Below are 19,719 nucleotides of genomic sequence, written 5' to 3' on the forward strand. Positions count from 1 at the left end.
ATTTTATTTTATTTATTTGACAGAGAGAGAGAGAGACAGCTAGAGAGGGAACACAAGCAGGGGGATTGGGAGAGGGAGAAGCAGGCTTCCCGCTGAGCAGGGAGCCCGATGCGGGGGCTCAATCCCAGGACCCTGGGATCGTGACCTGAGCCGAAGGCAGATGCTTAACGACTGAGCCACCCAGGCGCCCCCTGGGGTAGAGTTTTGTAATGCTACCTAATCCTAATCATTGTTCACCCAACTTTGGGTGTTTAATAATAATTTAGGTTCAACTCCTGGCAGTTTATCTAATGCCTTAACTTATGTGGTCACATTTAATCCTCAGGGTAGGTATTATTCTTCCCACTTCACTGAGGGAGGAATTAATTTTGCCCAAGTTACACAACTGGTACGGTGGCAGAACCTGGTTTCAAATTCAGGTCTTTTCTGATTCCACTGACTTTTCCCACCGCTACCTTACCAAGGTCTTACTTCATTTTAAAATTTCTCTTGATTTGAAGGGATATATGCCTATCATGTTGATAGTCATCATTTACCCTTTTCAGCTACTTTCTAATTCATACACTTGACACCGTTACCAGAACCAATGTTAGTCTTCTATATTAGATACTATTTATTTCAACATAAAATACTAACCAGATTGTGCAGATTCTTCTCACTTACTAAGGAAGAACTAAGTTTTTAAATAACAACTAAACTTGCTTATTAAAAAAAAAGAAAACAAAAACATCCTTGCACCTAAACTTGGCATATACAGTGCAAGGGTTTGGAACTTGGGACATATAATTGTGACTTCTAAAGTGCAAGTTTTGCTTCTTCCAAATGGCTTTAGTTTTCTCATGCTTCTGCAACCTTGATATGTTTGATTTTTAAAAACATTTTGGAATAATTAAATTCCTTGTTCTTGTGTATAGCTTGGGATGGTGGAATGGATTGAACCTCCTAAACGAGAACGCAAAGCAAACTATGCAGTGGATGCCTACTTTAGAGAGGCTTTACGTGTCAGCGAGCCAAAGGTTCCAAAGGTAAAACATTATGAGGCCAGTTTTTATGTCCTATAGCAGAATTCTCTTGTAACATGGTCTGTGACTTAGATTGACTTGTATCAGTGCAACATTATAGCCCTTAAGATATAATAATGATGTAGAAAAGTACTTGATATGGCCCCACCATATAAAGGGATTCTGTTGTATTTATGTTTCTATATATAAAAGAAATAGTAAAAGAAGTATGTTCACTTCATGTACTGAAAACAAGTATGTATGTAATGCACTTTTCTCCCATAGGCTCCAAGACCTCCAAAGCAGCCAAATGTTCAGGATTTTCAGTTTTTCCCACCACGTTTATTTGAGCTCCTGGAAAAGGAAATTCTTTATTATAGGAAGACAATAGGCTATAAGGTAATTTTTCAAGTTTTTATTTATTTAACTTATTTTTTATTTTTTAAAGTTTTTAGATTAGTATATAATCTTTTAAGCTAATATAATCTATTAAACCAGACTGGAAAGCATTCCATTTTAATGTGAGAGAACATAAAAGTAAATCAAAATAGTGGTGTTTCTAAAACCAAAGAGGAGGTTTAACTAGAAGTCAAGCATCAAACTACCAAATTACCAGTAGGATCATCATGAAATGGGATTAATGGAGAATTACCCAATATTTCAAAAATAGTGATAATGTATATTATCTTAATAATGCTAAATGTTTGAGTGGTGAAAGAATATGTAGAAAGAACAATAGGCATATCTTTAATTAGAAGTGAATATATGATAGATGACAGGAAGTTTTTAATCATTTTTCTTAGTATGACCAAGGAATAGTACTTTTGTATTTATTGTTCTTTGGTTGATGAAAGCCCTATTGGTAGTTATTTGATTGTTGCCACTTAGGTGTTAATGATAAATGTGATAACGAATTCTAACATTTTAAAACGATCTTTTGGAAATAAAGATTCTTATTTATATAAGTAGATAGGAACCCATTTTTAGTGAGGGAAATGTTTGTCACCCTAAAGCTATCACACTGAGAGATTAAGCCTACCTAGTTATTTCTATATGCTGAAACTGACTTTCCAGTGAATGGAAAGGGATGACCAAAGCTGTGAAATTAGTATAAGTAGGATAAGCAAAATTATAAAAATATTAATACTATTGTAATTTTATGAAGTTTTCTGTTTTATGAAGTGGAAGCTGTGTTTTAAAATTTATTTTGTGAACCTTTGTCACAAGTGGAACTATGTGCAGTTATTTTGATTAGTAGCTGTAATGTGCCTAGAAAAGCTTCATGTATATAAGGTACTTAGTTCATTTGTATTTTGGAACTAAAGTGGATCTCTAGAGTGTTTGTACTATTTGTCCAGAGTGAAAGCATTACCATTTGAAATGGAGCAAAAAAGGGTTTGCTTTCTATTTATGTATCAAAGTTCAATATATGTAAACAAGAACGAGAAAGTGACAGTGAATATAAGTAGTTATAATCTGGTTAGGGAAATATTACATTTGAATGTATTTAACCAACATGACTGGATAAAATCTGTCTTAGGAAATTGTCAAAGAGTAAAAATACCATGGTTGAACATTCAGACGAGGAATAAAATCAGTTTCAAAGAAGGTGAAAATGGGGCGCCTGGGTGGCTCAGTTGGTTAAGCGACTGCCTTCGGCTCAGGTCATGATCCTGAAGTCCCGGGATCGAGTCCCGCATCGGGCTCCCTGCTCAGCGGGGAGTCTGCTTCTCTCTCTAACCCTACCCCCTCTTGTGCTCTCTCACTCTCTCTCTAATAAATAAATTTAAAAAATCTTTAAAAAAAAAAAAAAAAAGAAGGTGAAAATGGTGATATACCAGAAGAAACAGGAAATTGTAGATCCAAAATAAAAATGAAGATAGCAAAATTAATAAAGTAGTAATATTTCATGAGGTAAACAAATATATATATTATCCCACTAAAAGTTACAAAAATTTTAGGTTTAGATGATTATTTTGTTACTTTTGTGGAGTGTTTTTAGTGAGACTTGAAAAATAGTTGAATGTTAAGCCCAGTTAGTAATCAACCAAATATCTGTGTGAAGCATTTTATAATTTATGAAATGCTTGATCACATACTTCATTTGATTTCTAACAGCCATGTGAGATAGGTGTTATTATCACCTCCATATAAGAGGTGAGGAGAGTGAAGTTCAGAGAGGTTAAAAGACTCATTCAAGGTCGCATAGCTAACAGAGTTGCCAGAGGTGCTGATCTCCATCCCAGGTTCTCAGTGTTCAAATGCTATGCTCTTTCCACTCAGACATTCTGCGCTATTTCTGCATGTGACATAACCCTGCTGCTTTTTGCAGCCCTAAATAAGGACTGTGTTTATGGTGGTGTGACATGTTGTTTGGGAGGCGAGCCAAGTGGTAGTCAAATAGCAGCAATAAAAAAAATCCTCTCTGCCAATATAACTGTTTATGCTCCTTCTTTGGAGATCCTGAGATTCTGTTCCCTGTGATAATACAGCGCCCACCACATCCTCGCCACAGCTCTGGTTTTAACGCAAGCCGTGCCTTTCATTACAGGCAGTTTGTGGTTGGGGTGAGGTCTCATAATCACAGTTGGGTGGTGGCCAACTGGAAGGAGATGGAGGAGAGAGAAACCTTAGGGAGGAATGAAGGGACAGCTGCAAAGGGTGACGAGAAGGAGGCAGGTGGAAGAAGGGAGGACAGGGATGAATGAGGACAGGGAAGACGGCATGGACTCCATGCTCTGGCACCTTACTCTTTTCTCTTCCTCACCTCCCAGAGCTCCGTGACAGGAGAAGGGAGTATGAGGGCTGTTTTTCACTTAATCCATACTTGTTGAGTGTTCCTCTGTGTCAGGTCCTAGGCCATGCAATGGTGATAAAGTAGTGAAGAAGACAGACAAGGTCCCTCAGTGCATGGAACTTGTGTTCTAATGGAGGAGACAGATATTAAGCTGATGCCACAGAGTAATGACATTATTTGTTTTCTGTGCTTACAGAGGGTGCTACGAGGGAGCATGACAATGCCTATCTAATGTGGATTGGGAGATCAGGAAGATGGTCCCTAAGGCAGTGTTATTACATTGAGATCAGAGAGACACACGGGAATTAGTCAAGGGAAGTGTGGGAGAGGAGCTCAGGCAGGGAAACCATAGGTACAGAGGTGTTGGAATAGGAAGGACGACGGCCCCTTCGGAAACTGAAGGCAGGCCAGTGTTGGTAAGGAGGGAGAGGGGCGAGATGAAGTTGGTGAGTGAGTAGTCAGATAATGTGGAGCGTTGAACATTAATTGTAGGTCACATTATTTAGGTTGAACTTTAGCTTTACAGCAAAGGAAAACCACTGAGGTGTTTTTAAGGCAGAGGAATGGGTGGGTCCTTACTTGTGTTGCTTTCTGTTCTAAGTTCTTTCAAAAGATCAGCTCATTATCCTCATTACAGCCCTGAAACTACATCCCTGTTTTATAGATGGGGAAACTGAGGCACATAGAGGTCGAGTAATTTGCCTTGTCAAGCAACTTTTAAATGGTAGAGTATGATCAGATTTACATTTTTAAAAGATCACTCTGGCTGCAATACAGAGAATGATGAGTTTATCTAGGGAAACCAGCCAGGAGGCTGTTGAAGTGTGAAAAGATGAGAGAAGATGGTGGTGGCTTGGAGTATGGTGGTGTGGTGGTGATGATGGAAGGAAAATCCATCCCCTACCACTCTACTAGCCTTGTACTCTCTTTAGCCTCATTTTGGATTGTCTTAGTATCATCTTAAGACTTGCCTTGTCCTCCATATATATGCATATTTAGCTGAGGATTTATGAGACAAATAAGAGTACATTCTGGATGTTGGTTCTTTCTGAACCTTGTCTCTTCCATTCTTTACCAGGGGATGCAGACCTGAGCTAAGGTGGGTGCTTTAATTAGGTAGGTGTTGTGTTTAAATTCAGAGTATAGACAGATGAGCTTGGCATACTAGTCATCTGCAAAAGCTGTTTTTTTTTTTTTTTTCCCCAGGGATGTTGTGATATTGATAACTGTTATACATATCTTCTCGAAGATACCTAGCATTGTTTTTTCTCCCCCTATAGCTCCATAAAACTCACCAGAGCCACAAAGTGAGTGGAACAATAGTTTATTCTCAGTTGAACAGACTGCTACAGTGCAGTTACCTGGTATTCTCTTTGCATAGTTAGGTTCTCAGAAAGGGACTCCTTTCCCCCCCTTCTGATTAAAGGATTGCTAGCTCAAGGGAGAGAGGTGTAGTCTTATAGCTGGGAGTATTATGGTGCATGGTACTGTTCTGTCAATTTTTCTCTTATTGAAAAATCTCTAGTGGTTGCTGTTGTCTACTGTATAGATTTTTCTTTTTTCTTTACTTAGGCTCCATGCCCAGCGTGGGGCCCAGTGTAGGACTTGAACTCACAACCCTGAGATCAAGACCTGAGCTGAGATCAAGAGTCAGATGCTTAACTGACTGAGCCACTGAGACGCCCCACTACTGTGTAATTTCAAAAAACCCTTGTAAATCTATCTCAGCCTGGCCTTGTTTCTTACTCCTTTTCAACATAAACCCTATATGGTCTATATGAGGACAGAAGGTCTATGTGAGGAAGGACCCTATATGGTCCTTCCTGGCTTTGCTCATATTGTTCCAGCCTAGAATGTTGTTTCTCTCTTCTTCTCCATTTCCCCAAATCCTTAGAATTCAAAATTCCACAACTAGGTTGTGAGCTTCCCGTAGGCAAGGACCATGTCTACTGCTTTTATGTTCCAGTGAATACCTATCATAGTGCTATGGACATAATAGACATTTAATCAGTACTTATTAATTTGTGTGGTACTGATGATTGTAAATGAACGTGTTTTTTCAGTAATTCTTTTAAACCCAGTTATTAGGGTTTATATTTAAAAAACTATTGGATGCGGGCGCCTGGGTGGCTCAGTCGTTAAGCGTCTGCCTTCGGCTCAGGTCATGATCCCAGGGTCCTGGGATCGAGTCCCACATCGGGCTTCCCACTCTGCGGGAAGCCTGCTTCTCCCTCTCCCACTCCCCCTGCTTGTGTTCCTGCTCTCGCTATGTCTCTCTCTGTGAAATAAATAAATAAAATCTTTAAAAAAAAAAAACCAAAAAACAAAAAACAAAACAAAACAAAAAACTATTGGATGCAATCGTTTTAAAAAATTTTTATTTTCAAGTTACAATTTTATTGTTTCAAACTGTGAAATATGTATAACAATTAGGAAAATGTACTCTGATATGTATTATAATTACATTGTAGTAAACCCATGACTATCTGATATCCCTAGGGAATGAGTTGTTTGTGGTAGGTGTGCATATCAAACAGTGGAAGGCTTAGTGTCAACCCTTTTCATGTTTAATGGAATGCTGTAAAATGTACCACACATGTTATGTACCTGCTATCTTAAATCAGCGTGCTACAGTGTTACTGCAGGTGCACATAGAAATGGTGTGCGGCTTTGGCCTGAGTGACTTAGTTTGTCACTCCATACAATGAATGCTGCTCCATATTGCTGAACTGTACTGGTTGTCTATGTTCACTGTGACACATGGAACATAGGGGCCACAGCTTTGAGATACAGGTGAATGGCTGACTGCTTACTTCCTTGGAGAGCTGAGCTTCTGTCCTCAGTCTTTTGGACTTGAGCTCTCTTCTCAGTTGTCAGTGTATTTGTAGTTCTGTATCTAAAACACTAGAATTCCTGTTGGTCACTGCTACTGTAGCTTTTTCTCTCTTTTTTTTTTTTAGATTTGTTTTTTATTTGACAGAGAGATAGAGAGAGCACAAATAGGCAGAGCAGCAGGCAGAGGGAGAGGGAGAAGCAGGCTCCCCGCTGAGCAGGGAGCCTGATGTGGGGCTCAATCCCAGGACCCTGAGATCATGACCTGAGCCAAAGGCAGACGCTTAACCGACTGAGCCACCCAGGTGCCCCACTGTAGATTTTTCTCGACTGCAGGTTCCATCATAGCTGTTTGTGTGCTCTGCTACCCTTCCCCTTTTATATATATTCTTTCTCTCTCTCTCTCTCTTTTTTTTTTGGTTCTTCATTATCCTCTCACTTTTTCCAGTCTTTGCAGTTTTTTTTAAAGATTTTATTTATTTATTTGAGAGAGAGAGAATGAGAGACAGAGAGCACAAGAGGGAAGAGGGCAGAGAGAGAAGCAGACCCCCTGCTCAGCAGGGAGCCCGATGCGGGACTCGATCCCGGGACTCCAGGATCATGACCTGAGCCGAAGGCAGTCACTTAACCAACTGAGCCACCCAGGCACCCTCCAGTCTTTGCATTTTATATGAAGATGCTCTCCCTTTCCATACCCTGGCAGGCAGTAAAAGCACTCCTTTTCTTTTTGCATTTTGACCTGATCAGAGCATTGAATGCATTCTTCAGGTGCATTGCACTTCTCTACCCTGATCTATATTGCCAGGTGAATATGGGCTCTTTTGTACTGCAAAACTTGTTTCTTCTGGGCTTGAGATTTTATTGTATAATGTTGATGTTGGCATAATGATATTATTGTCACTACCCTGTATTACAATATTATAAGGATGTATTTTGTTCCACAGTTATAATTAAATCTAGAATATAGTGTGGCATTTAGGAAGGGGTTTAGCTCTAAAATACCATGCAACACATTTAAGAATGGTTTTTATTTTGATAATATCATGGTAGTAAGAATGTGGAGAAGATCATGTGTCAATCTGGTATGACTTTATATTGTTTACTGTTGAAATAATTCTTAAGATTGATATGTGTATATACACCCTCAATCAGTTTTTCTCAACAGTTTACTTATAATTCATTTCTTGATTTATAGGTCCCAAGGAATCCTGATATTCCAAATCCAGCTGTGGCTCAAAGAGAGGAGCAAAAAAAGATTGATGGAGCTGAACCTCTTACACCAGAAGAGACTGAAGAAAAAGAAAAACTTCTTACACAAGTAAAATATTTTAAGTGGCTAAGTGTTTCTAATTACCTAGTAGAAAAAAGAAAATACAGGCCACATTTACCTTTTATTGTATGAGCTGATTAGACACATCAACAACACGCAAGGCTATTTTGTAAACATACATTTAGATTAGCTATTCCTATTTTTCATCCCGTTTGTAGAATACACCCATTCGGAAATGCTAGAAAATACATAAATGCAAAATATAAGTGTCAGTTATTACTATGAAGACATATATTTTATCAGTTATATTAATCCATGTATGAATCCTGATAGGCAATAATTACTAGCATATTCTTGAAAGTTTAAATTTATTATACTGATTGTGAACTGTCCTCTGAAATTATACTCTACTAATCTTTTATTTATGGAATAATTTCATAATTCTCAAAATGCCTTTTATCCTGTCTTAGGAAGAACTTTAATACAATAGTGAGAGATTTCTGAAACTTTGTAAGGTGTGATTATTGTATAATTAAAAGCTAATAGTTATTAAATAGGGAACATTTTCATTTGAATAAAATATTAATGCTTTCTGGTCATTGTTGCTTTAATGAGTTTTGAGTGTAGAAACAATATACAAATAATCTATAGAAGATGAATAATCCGTAGAAGATAAAAAAGTTGCAGCATGAAAGACCTTTGCAAGATAATAAACGTGTACTGTATGATACCACCTTAGTATAGAAAGTTGCCAGCAAGATTTATTTATTCAACAATTTTTTTTGAACAATATGCAAGGCACAGTGCTAGGAAAGTTGCCACATTAATTATTGAGAGATAGTTTTTATATTTATATCTTATTTATTATGTAGGTCTTTTCTTTGTTATGATGTGTAATTTTACTGAATAAATTTTTATAAATTATATTCATAAGTTTTTGAGCAAAATGCCTGAAAGTCATAAAGTTTAGTTTGAAAATGTAATTGCAGTTGGCTGAATATTAGGACTTACCACAGAATAAAATAAAACATTTAACTATTCATGTTTTATTTTCATAATTTATTTCCTGAACATAAAAATAAAGTTATGGTCTTAGAATGCTACTTGGCTTGCAGTATATGGTGAATGTATACTATACTGTGAATATACAGTATCAACTGAGGAATTGCTTTAGTTTGTAATTAAAAGTAAAATCAATTTTTTTGCCCCTCCTAGTGTTGAATTCATCTTTAAACATCTTTCTCTGGTGCCTTAAATAATTAATCTTTTTAAAAAATCATGGCAAAGATATAAAATGTGGGGTCACCAGAAATCATCCTCGTCAGCTAAAGGCTAGGGATAGAGTTTTGAACAGCCAGGGATATCACATTGTTATGGGTTGGGATATAAGGAGTAGAAAATAAATTCTTGGTTTTGTGACTTCACAGACATACTAATAATACCAAAGAGATTTAAAACATTGACTGGTTAAACTGTTCTATCTTTTAATAAAGAAATTGAGTGGGACTGGGGCGCCTGGGTGGCTCAGATGGTTAAGCGTCTGCCTTCGGCTCAGGTCATGATCCCAGGGTCCTGGGATCGAGTCCTGCATCGGGCTCCCTGCTCCTTGGGAGCCTGCTTCTCCCTCTGCCTCTCTCTCTCTCTCTGTCTCTCATGAATAAATAAATAAAATCTTAAAAAAAAAAAAGAAATTGAGTGGGACCAATAACACTCTGTTTATAGAAATTCTGTTTATGAATACAATTTTGAATAGAAATTATTTATTCACAGTACAGTTGACCCTTGAACAACATGGGAGTTAGGGGTGCTGACCCCCCATGTAGCTGAAAATTTTCCTGTAACTTTTGACTCTCCTCAAAACTTACCTAATAGCCTACTGTTGACTGGAAGCCTTACTGATAGCATAAACAGTCAATTAACACATATTTTGTACATGACATGAATTACATATTGTATTCTTACAATAAGATAAGGTAGAGAAGAGAAAATGGTATTAAGATCATAAGGGAGAGAAGATACATTTACAGCACTGCACAGTATTTATTGAAAAAATCCATCTCTAAGTGGGCCCACAGAGTTCAAACACATGTTGTTCAAGGGTCACCTATAGTTTGGAATGATGTAAAGAGCTACACATTTTTTTCTGCATTCTGATTTTTTCCTCTGTGTTTTTTGATCTAATGCAATCACATTCCTTTCTTAATTTTCATGGGAACAGATCTTTGAAAAAAACTGTTGAAGTACTGGAATATCAGGACTTCATTATTTATATTAGCATTTTTATATCCTTGCATTTGTATTTTAATGTAGGCATCTATAAAATACAGAATTAAAAACTACACAATATCTTGGAACTATAAATCTGTTTGTAGTACTTGGACAAAAGTATATTCTCTTCATGATAGAAAAGCAGTTATTTTTATAACACTCAGCTTCTGATTCTAAAAAAACCTGGGATTTTGTAAGGAGGAATACTGTAAGTCTTTTAAACTGTTTTAATGTATCATTGTATAGAAATAAGTCGAACAATAAATGGGTTTGCTAATTTAACTTGTACTGATGATGCTTAATTTCTGTTCACAGGGATTCACAAACTGGACTAAGCGAGATTTTAACCAGTTTATTAAAGCTAATGAGAAGTATGGAAGAGATGACATTGATAATATAGCTCGAGAGGTGGAGGGCAAATCCCCTGAGGAGGTCATGGAATATTCAGGTTTGTATATAACCTTTAAAGATAGTGTTTAATTGTAACCTTATTCATTTCTTTAGTGTCACTTTAATTGTATCATTGTTCAGAGATCTTCTTTTTTTTTCAAGATTTTATTTATTTGACAGAGAGAGAGACAGCGAGAGAGGGAACACAAGCAGGGGGAGCGGGAGAGGGAGAAGCAGGCTTCCTGTGGAGCAGGGAGCCTGATGCGGGGCTCGATCCCAGGACCCTGGGACCATGACCTGAGCCAAAGGCAGACACTTAATGACTGAGCCACCCAGGCGCCCCTGTTCAGAGATCTTTTAAACATTTATGAATAAAGTGTAGGTGAAAGTATAAAATATAATTGTATTTCCACAAAAAAGATTATAAGATTTATCTAAATGGACTGCTATTGTCCTTAGTAGTTAGCTAATAGAGCCAAGTAAAGCCCTAATGAAACAAGGGTAGCTATTGAATGAGCATTGACAAAATTAGTTTCCCACTTTTCCCATCTCTGGAATTTGGTCCTCTTCTGGGCAATTCAAATCTGAGACTTTAGGTTCAGAGGATTGAATTAGTGTCTTTCTAGGTCATCCTTGAAGTAGAAAATTCCTCTCAGGCCCTTTTATATCCTCAGACACCCTCAGCGTTCCAGTCAACTCCAGGCAGGTCATATATATTCCATTAACTCGGAGCAAGCTGGAATAGATCTAAAAAGACTGGTTGAATAAGTCTTTTTATTGGTTCTAGAATCATCTCCCTTTTTTACTCAGCTGTGTCTTTGGTTTTAAAGCATATGGAGTTAATACTAATTCCCGTGTCACAGCACATCCAACCTCAGGCTTCTGAAAGAAGTCTTACTAAAGATAGGTAATTATCTGGCAAGTTTTCTATATGTAGAACAGCAAATTTCTAACTTTCAAATAGGTTGAACTTTCAAATTTAGTTGAATATGAGCTGTTTAGAATATAAAGCATTTTTTCTTATAGAAGCAATATTACGAAGTAGTTTTAGGTTTCTATGCTAACCTCTCAAAACCTATTTAGCTTAACAACTGAAATTCTTTGTTTTTGCAGTGAAAAATAGCCCAGAGGAAACATTATGATACTAATAAATACACCAAAAATTGATAGAAGTTACGAACAGCTTTTAATTTATCTAGAGTGTTAATGCTTGAAGAAATCCAGATTCATTAGAGAAAAGACACTTTTTCTTTTGGAAATCTGAAAGGGTTTCTGGTGATTACCAGGGAATTTAGAAGCTGATTATATTGAGTTTTTATTTCATGTAATATCAAATTTATGAACTTCCTTTTCCTTGATTCCAGCATAACATTACTATTACTCTTAAGCTTTATCACATAAGTTTTAGGGCATTTGGGGCTCAGAGGGGGCAAAAAATAGATGAGAGAGAGAGAAATTCTAGCAGCAAGAATAGAATGAAAAGAGTGTAAGAGAGATTTTGTGCCGAGAGGTTTTCTGAAATAGAATTTTCTTCAAAATAGCATCAATGTGGATGAAATTGCAAGAAAATAAGTGATTAAAAAAATACCGTGTCAGATGTTCTGGTAGCATGACTAGCTCAGGACAGCTTAATTGGGGCCATGTCAGAGGGTGGGGAGATTGGAATGGCTTTATGTAAGTGGTTGCAATAAAAGAAGAAATGTATACAATTGGCTATTTGTGAGTATATTATACATAGCAGGCGTTTATATGTTGAGTGAATAAGTGAGAGAATGAAAAAATGAACAGAGGTGCTTATAAAAGGCAGAGAGTGACAATTCCTCATGTGATGATGAGAGGGGTGGTTAATGTCCAGTGCAAAGAAGAAAATGGCCTGCTAATGTACCAATTTTGTGCTATGGGCTGGATGTTTCCCCCTCAAATTTCTATGTTGAGATCCTAACCCCAACATGATGGTATTAGCAGATGGGGGCTTTGGGAGGTGATTAGGTCATAAGGGTAGAGCCCTCATGAATGGGATTAGTGCCCTTATAAAAGAGATCCCAAAGAGCCCTCTTGCCCTTCACACCATGTGAGGACACATTGGGAATACGGTCATCTATTACCCAGGGTGTGGGCTCTCACTGGACTTGGAATCGGCCAGCACCTTGATCTTGGGACTTCCCAGCCTCCATAACCGTGAGAAATAAATGTTTGTTGTTGAAACCCCACCCCCACAGAAATAAATAAAAGTCAGAGAGCACTAACATTCCTTTTATGATAGGCTCTAAAAATGAAAAATTTGAGAAGGTAGGCTATGCCATGAAAAGGTCTTTCACTGAAGTCATAACATGTGATAATACAGCCAAATTATTTAGATTACATATAAAATTTGGGTGACTTTGTTGGTTTTTTTGTTTTTTGCTTTTAAGAGAAAAGGCTGTTTCAAGTAAGTTTAGAAACAAGATACAGGTCACTGGAAATACCTAAGTTTAGTGAGTGGTTCCGAAAGTGAAGAGTTTTGGTAGAAATTGCTGCTTCATAGGAAGTTTGAATGACCTGTTGATAATGGGTTTCGTTTTTGTTTTTGCATGCTGGGAAGCTATGTTCTCTAAGTTTATATGACCACCCTCTCTTCTGTTTAACTTTATGTGTTTGGTCCCTTCTATGTCAAATTTGAATGAAAGCATAGCTTAAATTAGTGTCTGTAGTATCTTTTGAAATTCTAGTCATTTGGGATTGATGATTAAAAATTCCAGGGTGCCTGGCTGGCTCAGTCGTTAAGCATCTGCCTTTGGCTCAGGTCATGATCCCAGAGTCCTGGGATCGAGTCCCACATCAGGCTCCCTGCTCCGCGGGAAGCCTGCTTCTCCCTCTCCCACTCCCCCTGCTTGTGTTCCTGCTCTCGCTGTCTCTGTCTCTGTCAAATAAATAAAATCTTAAAAAAAAATTCCGTAATATTTCATGAAAAGGAATTCACTAACCTAAAACCTTCTTGTTGAGGTCTTACTTTTAAATAAAAAGAGGTATTTAATAATTGAATATATATATATATTTATGAATCTGAATCTTAGTCTTAAACAGTATAAAGCTCACTGCATCATGTCCTGTTAATTCTTTATTCTTTATTATTATCTTTTTTTTATTCTTTATTATTATCTTAAAGAATCTTAATTCTTTATTCTATAGCTCCTCAGATTCATTTGCTTAAGATAGTAGTACATTTATTGAAAAGTAATAATTCTGTTTTTCAGCTGTATTTTGGGAACGTTGCAATGAATTACAGGACATTGAGAAAATTATGGCTCAGATTGAACGTGGAGAAGCAAGAATTCAACGAAGGATCAGTATCAAGAAAGCCCTGGATGCCAAGGTACTATATTTCATAATTTTCAAATTATTATTAGATTGTTTTAATTGACATGGTGATTAGCTTTGACTTATTGCACATTTAGTTACAATGTTTATTTTGTTTTAATTTACAGATTGCAAGATACAAGGCTCCATTTCATCAATTGCGTATTCAGTATGGAACCAGCAAAGGAAAGAACTATACTGAAGAAGAAGACAGATTCTTGATTTGTATGTTACACAAAATGGGCTTTGATAGAGAAAACGTATATGAAGAATTAAGACAGTGTGTGCGGAATGCTCCTCAGTTTAGATTTGACTGGTTTATCAAGTCTAGAACTGCCATGGTATGTATTCTTTACTTACTTATTTCCCTCAACTTTTTATCTTGAAAAATTTTAAATATCATGTATTCTTTATTTAGATTCTTTAATTGTTAACATTTTGCCCTCGGCCCAGATAAGTACTTGTACATGCATACGTAGAATCTATATATGCATATAGTATCTATATTTTGCATTCAGAAATACAGGAACATATCTATATTCAGAAACACATACCTGTATCTGATATTCATAAATCTACATATCGAGATTTCTGAGCCAATTGAAAGTAAGTTGCAGACATCATGAGTGTTCATCTCTAAATACTTAAGCATTTATCTCCTAAAAATAAGGACCTTTTCTTACATAACGACAATACCTTTATCCTCCCTGAAAATGTTAACATTGATTCAGTAATGTCATGTAGTATACAGTCCATGTACAAAATTGTCCAGTTGTTCCCAAAGTGCTGGGATGATCCAGGCAAAGTGCACATATTGCATTTGATTGTTGATTCTCTTTAGAATCAACAACTTTCTCTTTGAATCTACAACTTTTTTTCTTTCTGTTTTTTATGACAGTGGCTTTTTTTAAGGTGCTTGGGCTTATTGTTTTGTAGAATGTCTCACATTTATCTCATTTGCTCATTGTTAGATTTAGGTTAAGCATTTGGGGCAAGAATGTGACATAAGTGATGTGTACTTCCTATCACATCACATCAGGAGGCACGTTGACATAGGTTGTCCCACTCTTGGTAATGCCAAGTTTGATCACTTGGTTAATCTGATGACCACCAGAGTTGTCCACTTTAAAGTTACCTTTCCCCCTTTGTAATTGGGCAGGTGATACTTGAGACTGCATGAATAACTTAAGGATTTATTTTTAATGAGAAGGAATTGTTGCCTAAGTTGAATCTTTAAAAGAATATGATGCGACAGAATATAATTAAGTAGAAGAGATATTTTATTTTATTTTATTTTTAAAATATTTTTTATTTATTTATTTGACAGAGAGAGACACAGTGAGAGAGGGAACACAAGCAGGGGGAGTGGGAGAGGGAGAAACAGGCTTCCCGCTGAGCAGGGAGCCCGACGTGGGGCTCGATCCAGGACCCTGGGATCATGACCTGAGCCGAAGGCAGACGCCCAACGACTGAGCCACTCAGGCACCCCAGTAGAAGAGATATTTTAGCTTCATGCAATTTACTTCATTACTTTCTAATGTGAATTGTGTTCCTGTTAAATTCTACTGCTGCTTGACAGTGTTCAAATTGATATTGAACACTTTTTAAAATGCAACACATTTTTAATGTTAGCATTGTCAGTCTTTTCTCAGCTGAGGTAATTAAGACAAAAATAGACTTATATAGCCTAAAAATTAAAAGCACCAGAAACTAACAATTCAAACAATGGACATTTTTTTAGAGAGGGAGAGAGAGAGGTGGGGCGAGAATGAGGCAGAGGGAGAGGGCGAGAGAGAATCTTAAGCAGGCTCCACATCCAGCGCAGCACCTGACATGGGGCTGGATCCCACAACCCTGAGATCAGGACCTGAGCTGAAATCAAGAGTCGGACGCTTAACTGAGCCACCCAGGTGCCCCCAACAATGGACATTTTTAAGGAGTTGCTATCTATCATAAATGTTTTCTTGGCCTAAAGTGTGAATAGGGGTGTGTAACTGCTTAATATTTTGTTTGATTGATTTTATATTTTCAGTTCAAGCTGAATAAAAAGAAAAGAAAAATCTGAGTTGCTATATGGAAGACACTAATTTTGGCAGATGCTTTATAAGATCAAATACGTATTAAAACTTTAACATAAATTTAGAGTGTTCATGGACTATTAGAATGTGCCTGTCAAGTTGATGGAATACATAATGCTGGAGAGCTAGCAAATACTTTGGATCAAGCCAGGATTCAAAAGGAACTGGAGAAATTGGAATGATGGACAGGCTGAATCTCACAACATGACAGTTAATAGGGATAAATTTAAAGTGCTATGCTTACACAAAAGAATATGAAGAGGTATATATGTTAATAAGATATAGTAGGAAGAGTTGAATTAAAAATAAAAAATAAGAATCTGTAGCATGAAAGGCTGAGGTTTGAGGTAGAAAAGAGTTGTTTGACAGGGTTCTTTGGATCATTGAAATAGATTATTGAAGAACAATGTAAATAGCTTTTCTATTAGCTTTGAAAATGAGATTCTATTTTGAGTGTCTGAAGACTTTGGCAGTGAGCTAGTTGGCCTTTTAAGGTGTCTTCTAGCTCAGTGCATCTATGACCATGTTTAGCAGAGAACTTTCAAAAGCCATGAATTTAAAAATTTTAGCCATTTGGAGTTTTATGTGTGTAATGATCTAATGTAGAGCAGCATCAACAACTTGTAAAAGACAAATGCCTACCTGTATTGGTCAGTGAATCATGTTTTAGATCATAAATGTCCTTTTATGTGATAGAACATTTGCTGAATTTTGAGTATTATTTCAGTGATACCTTACTAATTTTTTAAAAGGTTGAGAGTTTAATGCTGTTTTCAGTTTCTAGAATCATTAAATTAAAGCAGAGGATGAAACAGATTCAAAAGTACAAGAAAAACCTTACATTATTTGTAATAAAAACATGGCTATAGAACTACATAACCTTATTTTATTTTCTAAGAAAAAAACCCCAGTATATTATTATCAACCACTAGATGTCTCTGAACTCCCTTGTAAAGATTCTTATTTTCCTCCATCTTCTTTCTACAAAGCATTTACTTCTTTCTTTACCAAGATATTTAAGTCTCCAATGTATATTTTCCAAAGAGCAGATATTAACTAATTAATTACGTGATTGCGAAGTGAAACCTTTATTTTGTCTGTTAATAACGAAGATACCTCTGTCCTTCTGGGAGGTGGAATTTATGATTTCTAAAGAATCTTTAAGAACATATAATAGTTTATTTCATATTTAAATATTTTAATCCAAAGTTTTTTATTTAACTTTTCTATCATATTTTTTTATTTCCCTCCTAGTTAGTGGATAATTTTTGCTTATGTTTCTGGATTTAAAGTATAGGTAATATATTTTAGAACATGCATATAGTTAGACTGTCTTTTTGAAATATTTCATGGCATTATCAATCATTAGGGAATTAAAGGAATGGATTATTAATAATTCTAGGTGATCTCTTTGCCCTTTTATTTTAAATAATTGTTCTTGTATAGTGAATCACATGCACAGTCTAGGAAGAGGAACTTCCTCTTGAAAAAGGCAGTTGTGTTTTTCAAAATTAATTTGTTTCATTGAAAAATCCTATCTTAGAACTATGAAGGATGTAATTTGATTCATTATGTGTGTCACTGTGTTCAAATTGAAATCTTATTAATGAGTAAACTTTAAACTTAGCTTACTAAAGAAGCTATCTTTAAAAAACATAGTTTTGCTTAAAGGTGATTCTTCTTTCCCAGAAACACCAATAAATAGTGTGAAATACTCAGTAAGAAAGTGAACACCTTGGTAGTTACATTTTACTCAGACATCTCAAAGTACTGAATTCCTGGCTTCTGACTTGTAACATTCTTAAAGTGCTTAAAGGCATGAACCTCCACTTCTAAATATGCCTGACTTTGAAAGCCTTCAGCTAAAGTATGAAGATTTCTTTGAGTCTCTTCTCCATTTAAAAATGCTGGCTATACAAAAGAGAAAATGAGTTTTAGTTCTATTTCTATGTGCTAAAAAGATTGTGATTTTTTTCTCTGAGAACGTGTGTGGTCTTTAAGTAAGTAATCAGTCGCTATTGAACTACATAAACAAGTAGGAAGGATATGATCAATTTAGACTTTTAAGCTCAGAGCATGTGAATCGCCTTACCATTTTCCTGCTAAGAAAAACATCTTATAGGGTGCCTGGGTGGCTCAGTTGGTTAAGTGACTGCCTTCCGCTCAGGTCATGATCCTGGAGTCCTGGGATTGAGTCCTGCATTGGGCTCCCTGCTCGGCAGGGAGTCTGCTTCTCCCTCTGACCCGAACCCCTCTCCTGTGCTCTCTCTCATTCTCTCTCTCTCAAATAAATAAATAAAATCTTTAAAAAAAAAAGGAAAACATCTTATAATGGGGTCTTAGTCTTAGGACATTCAAAGATGATCAGAATTAAAAGGACCTTTACCAAGTGACTGTAAGAGGAAATGATAATACTATGTGTTTATATAGTATCCTTTTTTTTTTTTTTTTAAAGATTTTATTTATTTATTTGAGAGAGAGAGAGAATGAGAGAGAGCACATGAGAGGGGGGAGGGTCAGAGGGAGAAGCAGACTCCCCACTGAGCAGGGAGCCCGATGCGGGACTCGATCCCGGGACTCCAGGATCATGACCTGAGCCGAAGGCAGTCGCTCAACCAACTGAGCCACCCAGGCGCCCTATATAGTATCCTTTATGTAATACTTGCCAATCTGTTTACTAATATTAGCTCACTAATTTTTTTGCCATTCCTTTTAGGGAATGAATATCAGGGTATTATCTCCATTCATTTAGTGACAGACTTAACGTGACTGGGAGATTTGAGAAGAATCAAGATTCAAAAGATGTAGCACATTATTCAAGTTTACTGGAAAGGACATGTGGAAAATACCCAAAGTTTAATCAGTAATTCTTTAGACCTGCTTAGGTCCTTTTAAGGACTTATAGGAAAAAAGGCAGAATTTAACTTTCTGAGATAAAGAACATTTCTTGATAGAACCATTTATAGCATCCTTTGCAGGGTTGCTTTAAGTCTTAATTTTAGTCAAAAAGCATTCTTGCCTTTTAGCCTCTCTGAGGAGGTTTTTTCTTTCCTCTCTCAGCCACCTCAAGAAGCTGTGTGTGCATTGCCTGTAGCCATGCAGCTTGGAGTTGAATCAAAGTATTAGTAATGAGTTGTTTACAATTACCCTGCCTTAGGTAGTTAAATGAATTTTTCTGATAGCATCTCACAAAGAATTGCATACTGTTGTATACAATGTAATAAAAATTCCACGTTATTACTGTTTGTTTTCAAATCACAACTTTATTATTAATGAAAATGTTCCTTATTTAAAATTAAGACAATGACATTCCTGATTAGAATTGGAGAAAAAAATACTTTTTAGAAAATAATGCTATAGCTTTTTATTAGCTTGCTTCCTTTTTATAGATTTATCAGTGATAGTAAATGTTAATTAGGTTATTAGTTTGGTACAGGATATTTTATAAATTATCTGTCCAAATAGGATTTTTTTAATAGATAATTTAGAAAAATGAAAGTCAAATTCAAAAACTTCCAACTTATTCTGTAGTTGCAATGACACTTTTGTTGCTTATGCAGTATAGTCTAGGAAATTTCATGCAGAGTGCTGCTTGTGACTTTTTATTTTATATAATAGTACTTAATTGTGTGGTAATAGCTAATATTGATATCTTAGAGCATTACAATGAAATGTGAAAATAGGAATTAATACACTTGGTAAAATTGGTAAACTGTAAAATATATTGATGGGTTCTTCTTGACTATA

At 36.2% G+C, this 19,719-nt stretch overlaps 1 protein-coding gene across 2 annotated transcripts in view; it reads left to right on the forward strand.

Annotated features, from left to right (window-relative positions):
- The window catches only part of SMARCA1 (SWI/SNF related, matrix associated, actin dependent regulator of chromatin, subfamily a, member 1), a 71,040-nt gene that overhangs the window by 41,924 nt on the left and 9,397 nt on the right, over window positions 1-19,719 (forward strand). For both annotated transcript variants that reach the window (XM_021685856.1, XM_021685863.1), the window contains 6 exons: window positions 915-1,025; window positions 1,287-1,400; window positions 7,826-7,948; window positions 10,484-10,616; window positions 13,792-13,910; window positions 14,023-14,235. In XM_021685856.1, coding sequence (XP_021541531.1) covers window positions 915-1,025; window positions 1,287-1,400; window positions 7,826-7,948; window positions 10,484-10,616; window positions 13,792-13,910; window positions 14,023-14,235 — 813 coding nt within the window. The remainder of the gene's footprint in view (window positions 1-914; window positions 1,026-1,286; window positions 1,401-7,825; window positions 7,949-10,483; window positions 10,617-13,791; window positions 13,911-14,022; window positions 14,236-19,719) is intronic.

The sequence above is a fragment of the Neomonachus schauinslandi genome, chromosome X (assembly GCF_002201575.2).
Source record: "Neomonachus schauinslandi chromosome X, ASM220157v2, whole genome shotgun sequence".
NCBI classification, from domain to species: domain Eukaryota; kingdom Metazoa; phylum Chordata; class Mammalia; order Carnivora; family Phocidae; genus Neomonachus; species Neomonachus schauinslandi.